The sequence below is a fragment of the Alosa sapidissima genome, chromosome 13 (assembly GCF_018492685.1).
Source record: "Alosa sapidissima isolate fAloSap1 chromosome 13, fAloSap1.pri, whole genome shotgun sequence".
NCBI classification, from domain to species: Eukaryota; Metazoa; Chordata; class Actinopteri; order Clupeiformes; family Clupeidae; genus Alosa; species Alosa sapidissima.
Genome location: NC_055969.1, coordinates 12,675,010 through 12,691,580, shown reverse-complemented (window position 1 = coordinate 12,691,580; position 16,571 = coordinate 12,675,010). Strand labels below are relative to the sequence as shown.

General features: G+C 41.3%; 1 protein-coding gene across 1 annotated transcript; it reads left to right on the top strand.

Moving 5' to 3' along the window:
• The first annotated feature begins 3,118 nt into the window (after positions 1 to 3,118).
• Positions 3,119 to 16,571, top strand: st8sia4 (ST8 alpha-N-acetyl-neuraminide alpha-2,8-sialyltransferase 4). The gene is made up of 5 exons (XM_042059876.1): positions 3,119 to 3,377; positions 5,471 to 5,602; positions 7,270 to 7,527; positions 9,305 to 9,598; positions 14,426 to 16,571. Exons 1-5 carry the CDS (start codon positions 3,262 to 3,264, stop codon positions 14,706 to 14,708), a joined length of 1,083 nt encoding a protein of 360 aa, XP_041915810.1. The 5' UTR covers positions 3,119 to 3,261; the 3' UTR covers positions 14,709 to 16,571.

Here is a 16,571-nt window from a genome sequence, read left to right as displayed (position 1 = left end):
CCGAGGTTAACATTAGAAGACACGAGTGTCGAAATCTTGGACAAACACTCCACAGAGAGGGGGGGGGGGGGTGGGAGAGAGGGAGAGAGAGAGGGACAGAGAGAGAGGGATTTCACTCCAGCTCTCACAAAGCAAGATAGGAGGTGATGAAGCTTGTGCTCTGATGGAGAACGGCACTACAGTCTCACAATGACAGAGTCTGGAGAATGATAGAGAGAATGAGAAAAAGAGAAAGAGAGAGAGAGTAGAAAAATAGAAAGAGATATAAGACTGGACTTACTGAACTGAAAGGGTCTCTAGCAGCGTGGTGTATGTACAGGTGGTATTTCTAAAACTAAGTTATGTCCAAGAAACAGCTGCTGTCTGAGCACAACAGTATAAGGTTACTGTAGCTAATACGATCATTTTGCTGAGAGCAGAGCAGATGTTTAGATACTCGAATGTGAATAACCTATAGATTCATTCCAGACTGCAGAGTTGCGTATGGACACACAAAGCCCTGGAACATTTGACAGTTTAAAATGCATACGTCTTTTTTTCCAGAGTTCTGCTTTTTACAGTTATCTGTGTTTTTCTCTTCCTCTTCACATGGAGGCAACTCAAGAGGAAGTGAGCAATTCAACATTTGTTTTTGGCCATGCATATCATTTAACAGATCAGCTGAGAACTCCTCTTTAACTCAACGCAGAAATGTGTCGCTAAACCTCACCATCATAAACAAATGCTTCATCATCACGGGGCTACAGCAGCATTATACAGACATGGGGAATTAAACTCTGGGAGCTACCCCAGTGTACATTATCTTTTGTTTTTACTTTATAGTATACTTTGTCCTGCACCTGGCCTACATATAGGTGGGATGTGCACGCATTCACTTTACCAGACTTTGAGGAATGGAACCCTCCCATACAATCCCTGGACACACACAATTCACAATACACTTCAATAGGCCTATACTGTATTAAGAATGCTTCATGATAATGCCTTGGCATGGGTTATTGAATGAGTAGTGGGTGGAGTGGTCATAGAATGGACACACAGGACCACTTGTACAGCATATTGTTCCCCTTTACATCATCTGTTTTATTTTTTTAAATCCTACGGCTGTACGCTCAGATTAATTGCATTTTGATGTCTGTGTAGATTGTTCCATGGGTGTGTGATGGTGTTTTCTGCTTTGGCCTTCATTAAACAAACATAGAATTGGAACATGGGGCAAAATCGTCACAAATCCTGAAGGAACTATGGAACAGAATGCATGCCCAGTGATATATGCATCATTGTACTCTGCAAAGTCTGTCTACAGGGTAATGTAATTATATGAAGGAAGTTAGAGTCTTGATGGAAGGCAGTTGTCTTGGTGGGTGTAGTTGATGTTTCTAAAGAAAGGGGATTGGGACTTTTTATAAAGCTAGCTCCATATCAGATTGGCATTGAAGAGATGAAATTACAAATCAAAGAAACCTTTGTAAAGCTGAGCCAAAGGAACTCTGGAAACTACCTCTGGCACCCTTCTCTCTTACCCGAAAGTAGGGCCTACTTTAAAAAAAATACATCACATGCTTGATGAACACTTGTTGATTTATCACATTATTTGCTTGCTTTTCGTGGCTATGAAGAATTGCCCCACCTGCTCCCCTTCTTAGAGCGATTAACCTGGATGGTTGATCTGGGCTGCAGGCTCGTTCTCAATATGAGAACCGCATTAATGACTCAAAGCCGTGAAATCCTGAGGTTCAGTGAAATGTTCATTCTCCTCGTTACAGCTGCATAGATGTGGATATCTGTTTTTTCCCCCAACCTGAATCTGTTTCACTCTGCATGCCTTTATGACATTGCTAAGAGACCTACTAAAAGAGTCAAGCCCTTCTGTCTTTACAAGCGTTAATATTTACGCTTCCCTTCTTCACATGTATATCCACTGCTGTCCTCCCTGCCCTTGTTATAATGTCTACCCACTGTTCAAAGGCTAAACATCAGATTAATCTTTTTTTATTATTATTCGTTTGGTAATCCGAATGACATCTTGCCCTCGTCACTCCCAATCGAATCATCCTCTTCTTTTCTGGGCGTAAAAGGTACCGTCTCCTACTGTTAATCTCGCACCCCCTCTTTGCTAGCTTTTATCTTCCATCAATGTCCCGCGCTTAACCTCTGCTCTCCCTCACTCGTTCAATTTAGAGTTTCCTTCTCTTATATCCACTGGGTCATGGCTGTGTTTTCCCCCCAGTTTCTATGAACAAAGCCTATGATGCAAACAGCTTTGCTTTTTTGCATTCAATCATAGGCCTACTGCAATTGGCCACATTCATTCAATGCAGAATTTAACGCAGGAACAGTAGGCCCAAGTGGTTTCCAATATTGCTTCTCATCATCACTGGCATTAGTTTCCATCCAAGTCACTAATTCCTTAACTCTGGATCGTTCAGTCCTTGCTGGTTTGCAAGCATTTACTCACCAATGTGCACATTGCAATGAGCTTCCACCCTGTCCCTTTGGAAAAGGTTTCTCGATTATATCTACACTATGTCTGTCTTTCTCTTAATCACTATCCTTAAATGTTGTTTTCTTTTTACCCAAATAATTAACTCAAGCCTCTAAAAGCCTTGAGTTAATTCTAAAGTCTTCTAAAATCACAGTCTGTCCAGTGTCATTGTCCACATTCATTTAGTCACTTGACCATTACCTACCACAAATAAAATGAAATAAATTTAGTTTATCGTTCAGATTAGACCTGTACCATGCTGAAAATAGCAGAAGGGGCCTTTGGAAGCCTAAAGCCTAATTTAACTTCATCCTTAGACGAACTTCATGCTATATTAATAGGCCCAATAATTGATACAATTACTTCATGTTTTTATAAAGAAAAAATAAATAGATATTGGAACGAATACTTCCCCTCTAGTGCCAGTGGGGCCACAAGACCGTCTTAGATCAATTTCATTATTCGGCTGACCGCGCTTTACTGAGCTACTGATCTTCGACACAACTTCGAAGTCACTAACCCACGCCTTCCACGATAACCATTGGCTTGATAAGTAAGACATTTGCATAGGTTACCGCAGGGTGGATATTATTGGACGGTCGGCGTTTCAATCTCGAAGCGGTGGCTGCAATCGCAGGACATGGTGTGCAGCTGCTGAGAAACTAATGGGTAATGTGCAACAGACGGGGTTAGTCTGTATCAACCGAACGAGACTTGATCAGCCGATGACTCCGAAGGACGCGTTGTACAGGATCTAACTTATCTACATTAACGAAATGCGTCTTACTTGGAAACGATGGACTGTGTGCACCATTAGTATTCTCTTGATTTTTTACAAGACGAAAGACATAACAACAAGAAGTGGGGAACATCAGGAAGCCCAACTCAAAGGGTAGGCTACGACACGTTCTCTTTGCTATTGACACCGCTGATCGAATAGTCCATCACAGAAGGTAGCTGATGCATCGCTGTACTTTTGGATATGTCATGTTGCTTTTCTAGTTGCCGTGAATAGTCTGCTTATGTTAGTTAATGAGTTTGCTGGATGTTAGGCTACCAGGTAGCAGTGTCCTACCATTGGATCCTGCGAGTGGTCCTGCCCATGGCAATTGTGTCGGGATGGATGGCTATTTTCCTTTGTTTGGGCTAGACTGATTATCATTTTACCACTGGGAAATGTTCCTTCTAAGCTTTCCGTCTGTGAGCTGTCTAACTGTTTTGCCCGCACTGGATTTCCCCTTCATTCAGTATATCATATACATATTGGGCCTATTTTAAATCTACTATAGTTGGTGGTGTCCTGTGAAAGATGACTTTTACTTCTGCTTTCAAATTGCTTCTCTGCTTGGGGCAGTGTAGCCTACAAGTCTACCATTTAGCCTAAGATTAAGTAATTGTAGATAACAATACTACTGTACCTAGTTGTGTGTGTGTGTGTGTGTGTGTGTGTGTGAGAGAGAGCGCGAGAGAGTGAGCAAGGTAAGATAGGTTTCAGAGCCAGGAAGGAGGTGAAAAAAAGATGAATGCCGTTAATTTGATCAGATCTCATGTTTTCAGTTTTTGACATGCTCCAACAGTCCAATCTATAACTATATATCCAGCCATAGAAAGCCTACATGCAAGAAAGGCTGCATACCGGTATCCTCATCCATTTGTTGGATTAGTTAGTTAGCTCACACTCTCACAGCTAAGGTATTTAGACATGTTTACTCTTTTCCTCTGGTTTCGAGAGTGTGTTTGTGGGGAGAAAGGCGCACATCAAAGCCCAAGACCCAGACAGCACTACAACTGTTTATGAGACTGTGGTTTCCCTTTTCGTGACGAGCAGCAGGTCTTTCATGATAACCACATAATTACAGAACAGGAAAAAAAAACACCTAGCACTCCATGCCTGTCAACGGTCCTCTACATAGTAATTTCTTCTCAATGTGAAATGGAGATTTCAGAGTATATTTTGGAGGGTCATCCCTTTATACAAAGGGGCTAGGACTAGATGTCTTTATTACTACATTCACTAAAATCATCACCTCATCTTTTGAATTTACACACAAGTTATACTTATCACAGAGCACAAGAGAATCACAGGAACAGTGGAACAGTCCCCCAGAGAATTAGACACAAGGAGGGCGAAAACCGAGACGAGAGTGGCGAAGGATTGCGTGTGAAGGGCTCTCTCTGTGAGACAATAGCAATACTTCCTGTGGTGAACTATGACGCTCTTTAACATACTCTCAAGGCACAATTATGACCTATCGGGAACATGTTGCATGCAGATAAAGATCAAAACTCTCTGTTAAGTCAGTTCTCTGTCACTGTAGTTCTTGGGAAATTTTCATACAGACTTGTCTTGTCTTGTGCACAATGGTTGATTGCTTCCAGAAAAGCAGTGCAGCCATGAGGAAGTTAGATACAGCTGTACTTGCCTCAATCTCTGCCATTCTGAGGGGCACAAGGATGTGGTTTTTGGTGCTTTACATCCAAAAACTCATATTGCGTCTGCACTGGTTTTGCAAGATACCTGGTGTCTGATAAAAAGGTTAAGAGTTCATTAACTGTAGGCGTATGTCGGTATTTGACTGCAGTCATGATCTCTCCCAAGCCAAGCATGCTGTGGCATGTTGTAGCAGAAATGGTAGGGAGAAGGATGGGCAAATTATTTCTGTTTTCTTTTTAAACATGTTATTCCCCACGTTCTCAGAGCTTGCTTGTAAAGGAAATTATTTCTCCTATTTGGAATTTAAATACCATTTATAGACTATCGGCTCATGTCGTCATATTACCAAGAAAGAGAGTTTCCTGTAAAGAAACCATTTGAATCTGTTTGTGTTTGTAATGCAGTGTGTGTTATCATTGACAAGCATACAATACTCCCCTTAGATACAACTGACACATGCTTTGAATACAGTGAGAGGAGAGATCCGTATCACAGCAGTCCCCCTTCTCCTCTCCCTCCATCAACCCTCTCTTCTTTTTTTTCCCCTCTAGGGATGGTGAGCTAATAGCCTCCAGACTAATGGTCAATACCTCGGAGAAAAGCAGCGGGAGGACCGTGCCCGATGCCCCCCAGCCCTTGGCGGACGGCTGGCGGGTCAACTCCTCGCTGGTGCTAATGATAAGGTGAGTGGAGCGACGGGACACACCAGCTATTTTTGAATGCACGAGTCGAGCCGCCGATGTCACCTGATCCACTATTGGGGCCGGCGGAGAGTGGAGAGCCACAGCAGCAGGAAAGGGAAGGGAGGGGGGGGGGGGGGGTGGAAATCAAGGTCACTACTCCTGCCTTAATTCAGTGCCTCTCCCAATGGTCAGTAATAAGGCATTTAAAGCCTACAGAGACCAGAGGCTGAGGCTGAAAAGATGAAAACGGCAGAGAATATAAAATGGCAGTGAATCCTTTTTTGCCTTTGACCTAATTAAAGCAGAAATGAAGGAAAGGGAATACACCGTGTGTGTGTGTGTGTGTGTGTGTGTGTGTGTGTGTGTGTTTAGACATCTGTTCCTCCTGAATCTTTCTCCAAATGCTGTTGCACATTCAATTTATCAAAGGTAATTATTAAAGTTATTATTTTTTTAGCTAGCAAATGAAAATGTAAGTATACAAGTCTCATAAAAAAAGGTAAAACTAATATGGCTGCAAATGTGTCCTGGACTGCTAAGAATAGCTCCTGGTCTGTTTCTGGCTGTGGTGTTAAAAAAGTAAAACTAGCCTTGATGGGACATATATATATCACACATACACACCCTTACTACACTGAATAAAAGTTGTATATAAAAGCAAAACACCCTCTGCTGGGTGATATTCTATATGGCTTGATTTAGTTCCTTTGCTGCAGTTTCTCTGAGTTATGATGCTGCATTTCCTTTAATGCTGCATGCTGAAATTCAATCAAGATATGGAAATTAGATTTATAGTAGGGCAGGCCCATTTCCTGTGCATGTGAGTTTTTGTGGACACAGTTGCATTCTGTGCTTTCCCGCACAAGTCCATCACAGCCTTACCATTTTGTGGAGTCAGTCTTACAAGGTTAGAGGAAACCGTTGTCTTGTGATCCATAGTATCCACTCATCGCTGAATTGCATTGCACTAGAGGATCCAGGACACAGTATTCACTTGTGCATGAAATGACTTTGTTTGAATGAGATTTGATTATCATATTATAATCAGCATTTGATGATTATCATATTTTAATCAGCATTTGATAATTGAATAAGCCTACATACAAATCACTCTCTCTCTCACACACACACAGCTTTGTTGGTGGTACATACTTATTTATTTTTCACAGTGAGACCGGAGTGGGCAATTTGAACATCATGTGAGTCACAGGGTGGTGTGTGTGTGTTTGTTTGTGTGTGTGTGCAAGTGCGTGTGTGCATGTGTGTGCCAGCACTGAGTAAGATTGTAAGGAGGAATTGACAGATTTGTTGGGACCACGGACCACATGCCATGCCACCGGGGAACACAAACAGACTCATGTGACTGGTTGTGGCTGTTTCTGGCAACCTGTGACTGTTGCATCAGATATCACTTAGAAGAAGGATATGCAAGCGCTGTGATGTGTAGTTGTTGTTTTTCTTCTCTTGAAAGAGGAACAGCACAAACAAACATAATTAAAAGTGGTTAAGTGTGACATAGCAGAATATCCCTTGCTGATGGATTTTGAGAGGTAGGCTAGGACAGCTGTGAACGTTACGCCAATGTAATCTAACAAATTTGCTGCTGTTTCTTTACACGCTCCCTAACTTCAACCCACCCTAACCACCAAAAAAAAAAAATTAATCAGAAAGGACATCTTACGATTCCTGGATGCTGAACGGGATGTGTCTGTGGTGAAGAGCAGCCTGAAGCCTGGTGACACCATCCACTATGTTCTGGACCGGCGCCGGACGCTCAACGTCTCGCAGACCCTACACAAGCTGCTGCCTGAGGTCTCTCCTCTGAAGAACCGGAGGTTCAAGACCTGCGCTGTTGTTGGCAACTCGGGGGTGCTGCTAAGTAGCGGATGTGGCCAGGAGATAGACAGCCACGATTTTGTAATACGGTATGTTATTTCTGTTATGTTCTATTTTTCTTCCTGTCTTTGTTTCTTGGATGCCTTAGTGTGTGTGTGTGGTGTGAGAGAAAGCCTGACACTCATCTTACCACTAAAAGCATCTTGCGAAAACATTAATTTTTCTTGGCTGACCGGGACATTTGAGTGTGTTTGCCAATACATCCACTTTGTAGTACAATTCACAGGCAACTGTTTAAGGAAGGTGAAAAGGCCACTTTTGTTTTGAACACCTGCAACCGTCTAACTAGTATTCATTCCTTTTTGTGTAGCACCTTACTCTGGTGGTGGTAGTGCAGTGGCCGGGCGGGGCTAGCATGCAGTAGCTTGAATAAGATGGACGTGCCCGGTTATGGGCTCAATTCCCAGCTTCCACCGTTGTGCCCTTGATCAAGGCGGAGAGGGGCACACAGCGGAGAGTATCCCAAGTCTTAAAAACCTGCTCCACATCTTCTTTTTTAACTCCCCTTGGAGTGCTGTTGTAGCACCAGGCTTCCCCTGACCAGATTTGAACCTGACTTTTTTTTCTTTTTCTGTGTGTGACCTAAAACAACATCCTGAATAGAAGTGGGTATACACTGAGCGCTTTAGCAAATACTGGTGCAGATACGCAAGAAAGGGCTGTTTCTTGTTTTTCATTAAGGAAACCAAACTGCCACGTTAGCCCTCAAACAGAATATAAAAATGTTCTAGAATCATTGTAGTTGAACTTATGACACCTTTTCACTGTTATTCACACACTGATGTTAAAATCCAGTGAAATGGGACTGTATTCATTTTCTAAAATGTCCATAATCCATAAATATCTGTAGCTTAAACAGTGTTTGTATTATTACTTTTATATGAGATGGATTTTTTCATCGATAGCTAGCAGGACCATGTCCCTAAAATGGACTGTCTCTGAGTTGGCAATGACTGTCTGTGTGGAACATATAGAAAATATTATTCGGTTTCACACGGCCGGCGTTACTTCAGGCTCAGGTGGTTCCCCAGGCTACCTGCTAGACCCCTTGCATCAGTTCTCTGTTTGGTGTGATTGCCTCTCACCTGCATAGAGACAGAAATATAAATTAGATTTTAAAAAACTTGGCGTGAAAGAAGCTGGCTTGATGGATGGCGCATAGCCACAGGTTATGACAAAAATAAAATTAACTTGCAGAAAACACTAACACAAAAAGGCCTGGAGATTTTATTACTGTTCCACCCCGCATAGTTTAATACTGCCTCCTATGTATCAGAATCTAAATTGCATTTCTGCTGTCAGTCTTTCTGATAACCATCTCAGGGGGAGGGTGTGATTTCATTGAAGAATTGTTTTCTTTTTTCCCTGCTTCAATTCTGATGCCTTGTGGTTTTTCATATTTTCGGAGTACAGAAGATTGCCTCCTTGAGCTCTATTTTTACTACCCTCACAGCATCACTTCTCACCTGCGCGATAATGCCTCTATAGATGGAGACTGCTGATTTGCTCCTGAAAGCCAGCTGAGCTTTTCCTGTCTGAGAGCTCCAGCCTAGCTGGATGTGAAGGTGTTCACTGCTGGGTGATTAACGCATGTCCTATGCCTTGGCGCCTGGGTCATGGTGCTCTCTCTCTCTCTCTCTCTCTCTCTCTCTCTCTCTCTCTCTCTCTCTCTCTCTCTCTCTCTCTCTCTCTCTCTCTCTCTCTCTCTCTCTCTCTCTCTCTCTCTCTCTCTCTCTCTCTCTCTCTCTCTCTCTCCTTTTAGAGAGAAAGATAATATATATATATATTTCTCTCTCCTCTACCCAGATGTAACCTGGCCCCACTGGCCGAGTTTGCGGCCGACGTAGGCCTGCGCTCAGACTTCACCACCATGAACCCATCGGTTATCCAGCGGGCGTACGGGGGCCTGCGCAATGCCACGGACCGTGAGTGCTTCGTGGAGCGGCTGCGGGCGCTCAACGACAGCGTGCTGTGGATCCCCGCCTTCATGGTGAAGGGCGGCGAGAAGCACGTGGAGGGCGTCAATGAGCTCATCCTGCAGCGGAGCCTGCGCGTGCGGACGGCCTACCCCTCGCTGAGGCTCATCCACGCTGTCAGGGGGTAAGCATCATTTTAGCTATTTACTTTAAGACTTAAGGCGGTATTATATAGAACTGAGAGTGAGGAAGTAGCACCTCCATTCATTTCAAAAGCCAATGCTAGGCTAGCTAATTCGGCCAAAAATATACTCAGTGGGCTGCCACCATCTTTAAAAAAACAGCGTCCGACATGCTCACTGGTGACGTGGTGATGGCCAACTGGGATACTAACTGACTTGAGCTAATCCTCCCAATCCTGTCCCCCTGATAAAAACAATTTGTTTTGTGTCATCCTTTCTCTTCCTATTTCATCCCAGTCCAATCTGCCAAACTTTCCTAAGATTAATGAACTAAGCAACCACTCTGATGTACGTGTATGTTGATATCTGTTTTGAAAAGATGGTATTTTCCATCAACCTGCATTAAATTGAAATGGGGTGGGACACAGAGTGGGTAACAGAATTAAACAAGAGACTGATGAGGAAATGAGTGGGTGAATAGAGAATTACAACAACGGCTGAATGGAAGAGCTGGTAATACCTTCAATTTACAATATAAATAGGCCAATTATCTGTCATAAGTCATTTGACTCTTCTTGTGCAGCAATCTTTGCTTAAATTGCAGAGTTATCGACATATAAACAATGCCTCGCCAATATAAACTGCAAATATATAATATAACAATATAAACTGAAAATAAACTGCCATTGCAGAGGAATCTGCAGTAAACACCAGATGCTCAGTATAGACATAGAGAGTAGTGGGTGCCTATGTTTTCTGTGTGATTGTCAAACCAACAGACCACAACCAGCACATTTGTACAGCACAAAGGCCACAATGAAGACAGACCAGACAAAGATCATAAAAGATTAGTTTTCCTAGTTGAGGAAGCCATTTACTGCCTCTCTAGAGATAGCAGTCTCTTTTTTTTTTTAACAGACTCTATAAAATCCAAACTTCAGTGGCAGACGTATCAGCCCCATACTGGCACAGCACTTGTTGGCTCCCGCCAGCAACCCCTGCATCAGTCGGCTGTAAGAAAAACAGTCCCTTCTGGCGACCCCATTAGAATCAAAGCAGGAACAGAGAGGTCTCCTGTGGTGAGGCTGCGCGAGATCGTGCTCACAGTGTGATGAGGAAAGGCTACCCACCAGCCTTTAGTCTGTCTACACACAGTCAACAGGCAGACTTGTGGTGCAGATCACCCCTCCATCCCAAGCCCATCTATAGCTTATCTACAGGTATACGCTCAGTGCACTAATGCTCGTTTGATGGGTGTGATTGATGTCTGTATCAGGATGCTCTTTAGGTTCACATACTGTGGAAAGGGTGAGTGTGGATCAAGGATTCAAGGTTGTGATCAGAGTGTGATCTGTTTGTTGATGCAGAGGAAGCCAGGTAGACATTTTGATTTGATGTGTCTGCACCCAGTGTTGACAGCTTGTCTGGTTTGTATGAAATAGTGAATGACAGAAAGAAAATGATGTCTGGTTCTTATCTGGGCTCTGTTGATTCCCAAAAAAGGGCAAGTGTATAAATGCTATGCCTTGATCATAAAACAATCTGATTGATCAGACAACCATGATAAAATGTTATGGTATAAACCAGGCAAATGGGGGGAAAAACTTGGACTCACACACTCAACACGAGCAGACTTTTAAAAGGCTGATCTTTGTATTACCATACAATTTCAATGTTCATATGCTAAACTATGTAAATGTGATGGTAGCCTAGTCCAGTTATATGAAAATTTGCATAAGCCGGGTGAGTTGTGATTTTGCTCATTCTATCAATTCCTTATGGAAATGGATGATGGCTATGTAATTCTATTGCTGTGACCGATGGCCTTGAGTTGCCATAGCAGCCATGCGCCATTCTCTTACAATGACCTCCTCTGGCTAGCCTGTCTCACAGCTAAATATAGTTCTTTAAAGGAGTACTCTCAACAGTCAGGTTCAATGGTACACAGGTTCATTGTAGTTATAAGAATGGCACAGACCTCGAGTATAATTTAGTCAACTTTTTTTTTCTCATTCTGCCCAACTGGATCATCTACATCAGTGGTTCTCTGTGAAGCAAAATGAGGTGTGCAGTGTAATTTTGAGGCACCCAATGTGTTTTCATACAGGCTCAAGAAATAGGCTGTAGGGTCACTAAAGGGCCTTTGAGTTTTAGTTTGACCTAGTTTGACCTTGACCTTGGAGTTTTAGGGCCCTATCATGACAGTCTAAAATGCATGGTCACAAAAAGCTTATTTAAATGTAGTGGGACGTCCAGTCCACATTGGGAGTGTTCTCGTTATAAAACGTCGGGCGGATGGCGCAACAAGGCATTCCTAGGTTTAATCAGTCATGGGTGTGTTTTGGGCGTAACATCATTTAAACAGCACGCAGCACAATTTTAAACAGCTCAGCAGTTTTTTCATAGTCAGTGGCCCATTTGAAAGAATTTGCTTGCACGCGAGACTGTATGGAACAGTTATTCCACTAAACCAAGCTTTACTAAAACCTAGCATAGTATAGCCTACACGCATTTGCACTTGTCTATTAACGCATTTGCACTTGTCTATTAACTTCAGTCAACGACAAAACATTAATACACAGTTAATTACTTTCACTATTGACTGACAATGGGTTACCATCGAAAACTTACTGTAGCCTTGGAAAAAGCAACACTTGCCCCAATAATGTTCAAATGACTGAATAAAATAGTTTATCCTGCAGAGTAGTTGCTTACATCTGGTGACAATGTGTCTTCAGCTGTGCTTCTTATTTGCCTCTCAGTCATTACCAATTTGCAAACTACTTGTTGTGAGATGTATTTCCTAATATCTTTATTGAGGGCCAAGCAGCGACGCTGCAAGGCAACCCATAGTGATTCTATGTTATTATTATTATTATTATTATTATTATTATTATTATTATAACGAAACACTCATTTGCCATTGAACCATACAGTAAAAAGTTGGGAAATTTGGCACATTGATTCGGTATAGTCATATGATTAATTTCACTAAGTTTCATGTCAAGTGCTCTAGCGCCCCCAATGTGTCAGATTTTGCATTACATCTATGCGCTTAAAGTTTCAACCATACAAATTGAGGTATACTTGGAATCCTTGGATGAGACCAAACTCAACGCACCCCATGACGTCAATTTCCGCCACGTTGGATTTTCCGCCATATTGGATTTAATCAAAAACACTTAAAAGGAATCAAAGGTCATAAAGTTTGTCCGATTTTGACAACTTGGCGCAGATGATCGTCAGACCATGACTCACAAACGCATTGCTTTTTGGAGCCATATTCAAAACCTGTTGCCTGTCACGACCAATCAAGTTTGGCCAAACAGGAAGTGAAGTAATATTTCAGTAAAGCTTTAATGTATCAAAACCAAAATCAGTACATGGGCTCAAGACCCAATAAGGAGGAGGCTCAATAAATTTGATGACTTTTGACCTATAGGTGGCGCTATAATGAGCAAAATTACATTTTGGCCTGTAACGGGTAATGTGTTTGAAATTAAAACTTGCTATTGGTGTCTGTTAATATTAATGTACTAGTGGTGTCTGTGGGAGATCCTAAGGCCGACGGATGTGAATTTGTGATGTCAACGTAATTGATCCGGCTGCCATATTGGATTTAATCAAAAACACCTACAAGTTTTCAAAGGTCACAAAGTTTATCCGATTTTCACGAAACTTGACGCAGATGATCGTCAGACCATGACTCATAAACGCAACGTTGTGCCCCCCCCCCCCCCCCCCCCCCCTATATCACTGTTGATAATGCGCTCTTAAAATAACATAAGACTTATAAACAACTCGCCATGGACTTCTAGACCAGGTTTCTCTTGGTCAGTGGTGTAATGCGTTTTAGGTAAGATAGTGTATGATGGTGATTTTTAGACAACGCACCAGATCCCTCCACAGGTTGTTAGTTGCCACACCCCTTGGCACGTTACTCAAAAAAAGAGACGTGCAAAATAAGAATTTAAACATGGCGCCAAGAAAATAAGCCGTTTTCCGCCATGCGCCAGGTCAAAAATGGGGCCCCTTAGCTCCAGAAAAGTTGAGAACCTCTAATCTACATCACTGTCTCCTCCGTCCAATAGAAATGAATGGAACACAGAGCTTCACTTCTCTTGCATGTATTTTTAGTGTTAGTGATAAGTAGCCTATCTTGGGCCTGTAATTAAAAATGGAGGTCTCCGCAATCTATTGCTTTCCATGAAACTGAAGAGGGTGAATGTTATGACCTGAATGTTACTCACTGAATAATGATTTGTATTTTACCAAATTAATATTTTGGAACTGTATTCCAGGAAGGTTTTATTTCAGTTTGTGTCAAATTGCAGCAGAAAATATATTCAGTACACATACTTCAACAGGCTTTTTGCATTTAGAACTAATTACACTTCCAGGTACAGATTAGTAAGTGCAGACGGTTCTCTTTCGATTCTGTTGATTGTTCATGTGTAGATTGAATAACCAATTAATTTAAACTTAAACCTTTATTTTAAATATTTGATATGCTGTATATAAGATTCAAGAACAACACAATAATACAGTGCTTCTTGAGTGCTTCTCTCAAGGGTTGGATTGAGACTACATCACTTAACTACTGCCAAATATTCAATCTCATTACAGAGCAAAATCATTTGCTACATCTAGTTACACTGATGAATAACTTCATCGGAGTATTGCTAAAAATCAGCTGTTATTGGGACAGTACTAATGAACTACAGCAAGCAATTTATTACCTGATATTGGAGTCTAGTATTTTGTTGTAATAGAAATGAGCCTGTAACTGGTTGGTTGGATGGATGTAACTGATATATTTTGTCTTCTAGGTACTGGCTCACCAATAGAATTCACATCAAACGGCCAAGTACTGGATTACTCATGTACACCTTGGCCACTCGTTTCTGTGATGAGATTCACCTCTATGGCTTCTGGCCCTTTCCCAAAGACACACATGGGAACCCAGTGAAGTACCACTACTACGACACACTCAAATATCGCTACTTCTCCAACGCAGGGCCGCACAGGATGCCATTGGAGTTCAAGACTCTGAAAACATTACACAGCAAAGGTGCTCTGAAGCTGACAACCTCAAAGTGCGTGCAACCTTGAAGTGCTCTTTGCACACAACCTTGAAGTACTGATCATGATGTCGTTTGGTGGCATTCGTGATTGATATGCTATTTGGAAGAGAGTGTATGTACTCATAAAGAGATCATGGAAGAGACTCATTAGGCCATGGTTCAGTTTGTCAAGAGAACAGGTACTGAGTGTGTTGCCTGAGTGCCTTCAGTATTGGAACCGTTGAATGACTGGATGTTAAGACTGTTCGATAATATAAATTGTGTTTTGGATGCAGTACATCGCTATGGAACTCAAATTCTGAGTTCTGTGACCTCTTTCAGAGTCAGACACTGTACTTTCCGCAGTCACTTCTGGTTTCATTGAACCATTACACATAAATTACAATATTCTGAATTCCCCTATTTGTCTTTAGTATGGACCCTTTCAAGAGAGTTTCATTATCAGCATCATAGTTGGCCCCACAAGACTTCCTTTTTAACATTCCATATGTTATCTTAATGCAGAGGAAGTAGATTGGGGCCCAAATAGAACGTTCAAGCATTGTTTTTGTTTTTATTGTTGAAAGGGTCTATACACGGATAGAAGGATATATGCCAAACGACCTATTGAAGCAATTTGGATGTTCCAAAAGGGACTGGGTTCCCTTAATTTTAAACCCAAAGACGGTCATTTCTGTTTCACTTTCTTTTAGAGATTGTATTGTTCTTCAATGCTGTACTTTTTAGAAGTTAGAGGCCTCAGGTCAAAAATTATTTTTATATGTTTAGATAGTGGCCAATGTGAAATTTCACACATACTATTTATATGATTGATTCAGCTTCTTACACTAATGTGCATTTGCCTGGATAAATTTCCCCTTTTGTAAAACTTGGATGTAAAACATTGCTGAATGTACAACTGCCTAAGCGGTGTGGGCTATACTATCTTGTGTGCTGTGTAGATGATAGAAAAATTACTACTTAAGAGTATTAAAATTACAGTCACTTACTGACACTTGTCTTTCACTCTTCTCCATACTGATGTCATCATAGGCAATAGATTACACAAAGTGTGTAACACCCATCATACTGTTTCCATCATCTGAATTCTTGTGCCAACCGACTGGCCTGCTTTTGTGAGTCATAGCCTAACTGAATAAGATAATTATACTATTGGGCATACATTACCCTCTGCATTCAAATAGTGAGGTCATGTGTTTAGCTGCTGATGTTGGCACATTGAGTCTGTCTTACATGCTCATCCTCCACAACAATGTTGAAAAGCATGTTCTGAAATACACAAGGGTATGCCCCCATCCAAGAATGTGCCGTCAAGGAACAGAATTGCCAGAGGGAATTGCATTTAATTTCTTTCTCGCATCATTTGTTGTCTTTTAAGGTCAAAACCACTCAAGTCAGGTATCAACAATGTGATTATGTACATACATGATAGTCTATTGAATATAGAGCAACAGGAATGAATTGGAATGTCTCTCCATTTATGTAATGATTATGTAATAAACTGTGATCTGCCTTTTGTAAAGAATATCAGTATTCATTTAGAATGAATAAGGAAAGGTCATTTAGATAATGATGTGCATCATGCCTTTTATTGTAATATATTTATTTATTCTTTATTCATGTGAAATCTGCTGTGTTGTATATTATTTTTTATATAGGTTCATATGTCTGTAATTTATATTAATGTAATGTTTTTGTACTTTGAATCAAACCGACTTAAGGTGTTGAATGTGATAGTTAGCCTATAGGATTTGGATCATTTGTAAAAGAAATTTGATACTTTCCCTCTTACATTTTAGTTACAGTTTTTGTTCGAATTTGTTTTTATCAAATTTCTATGTTTGTGAAAATGCATTTTAGAAATGATGATTAAATATGAATATTTACTATG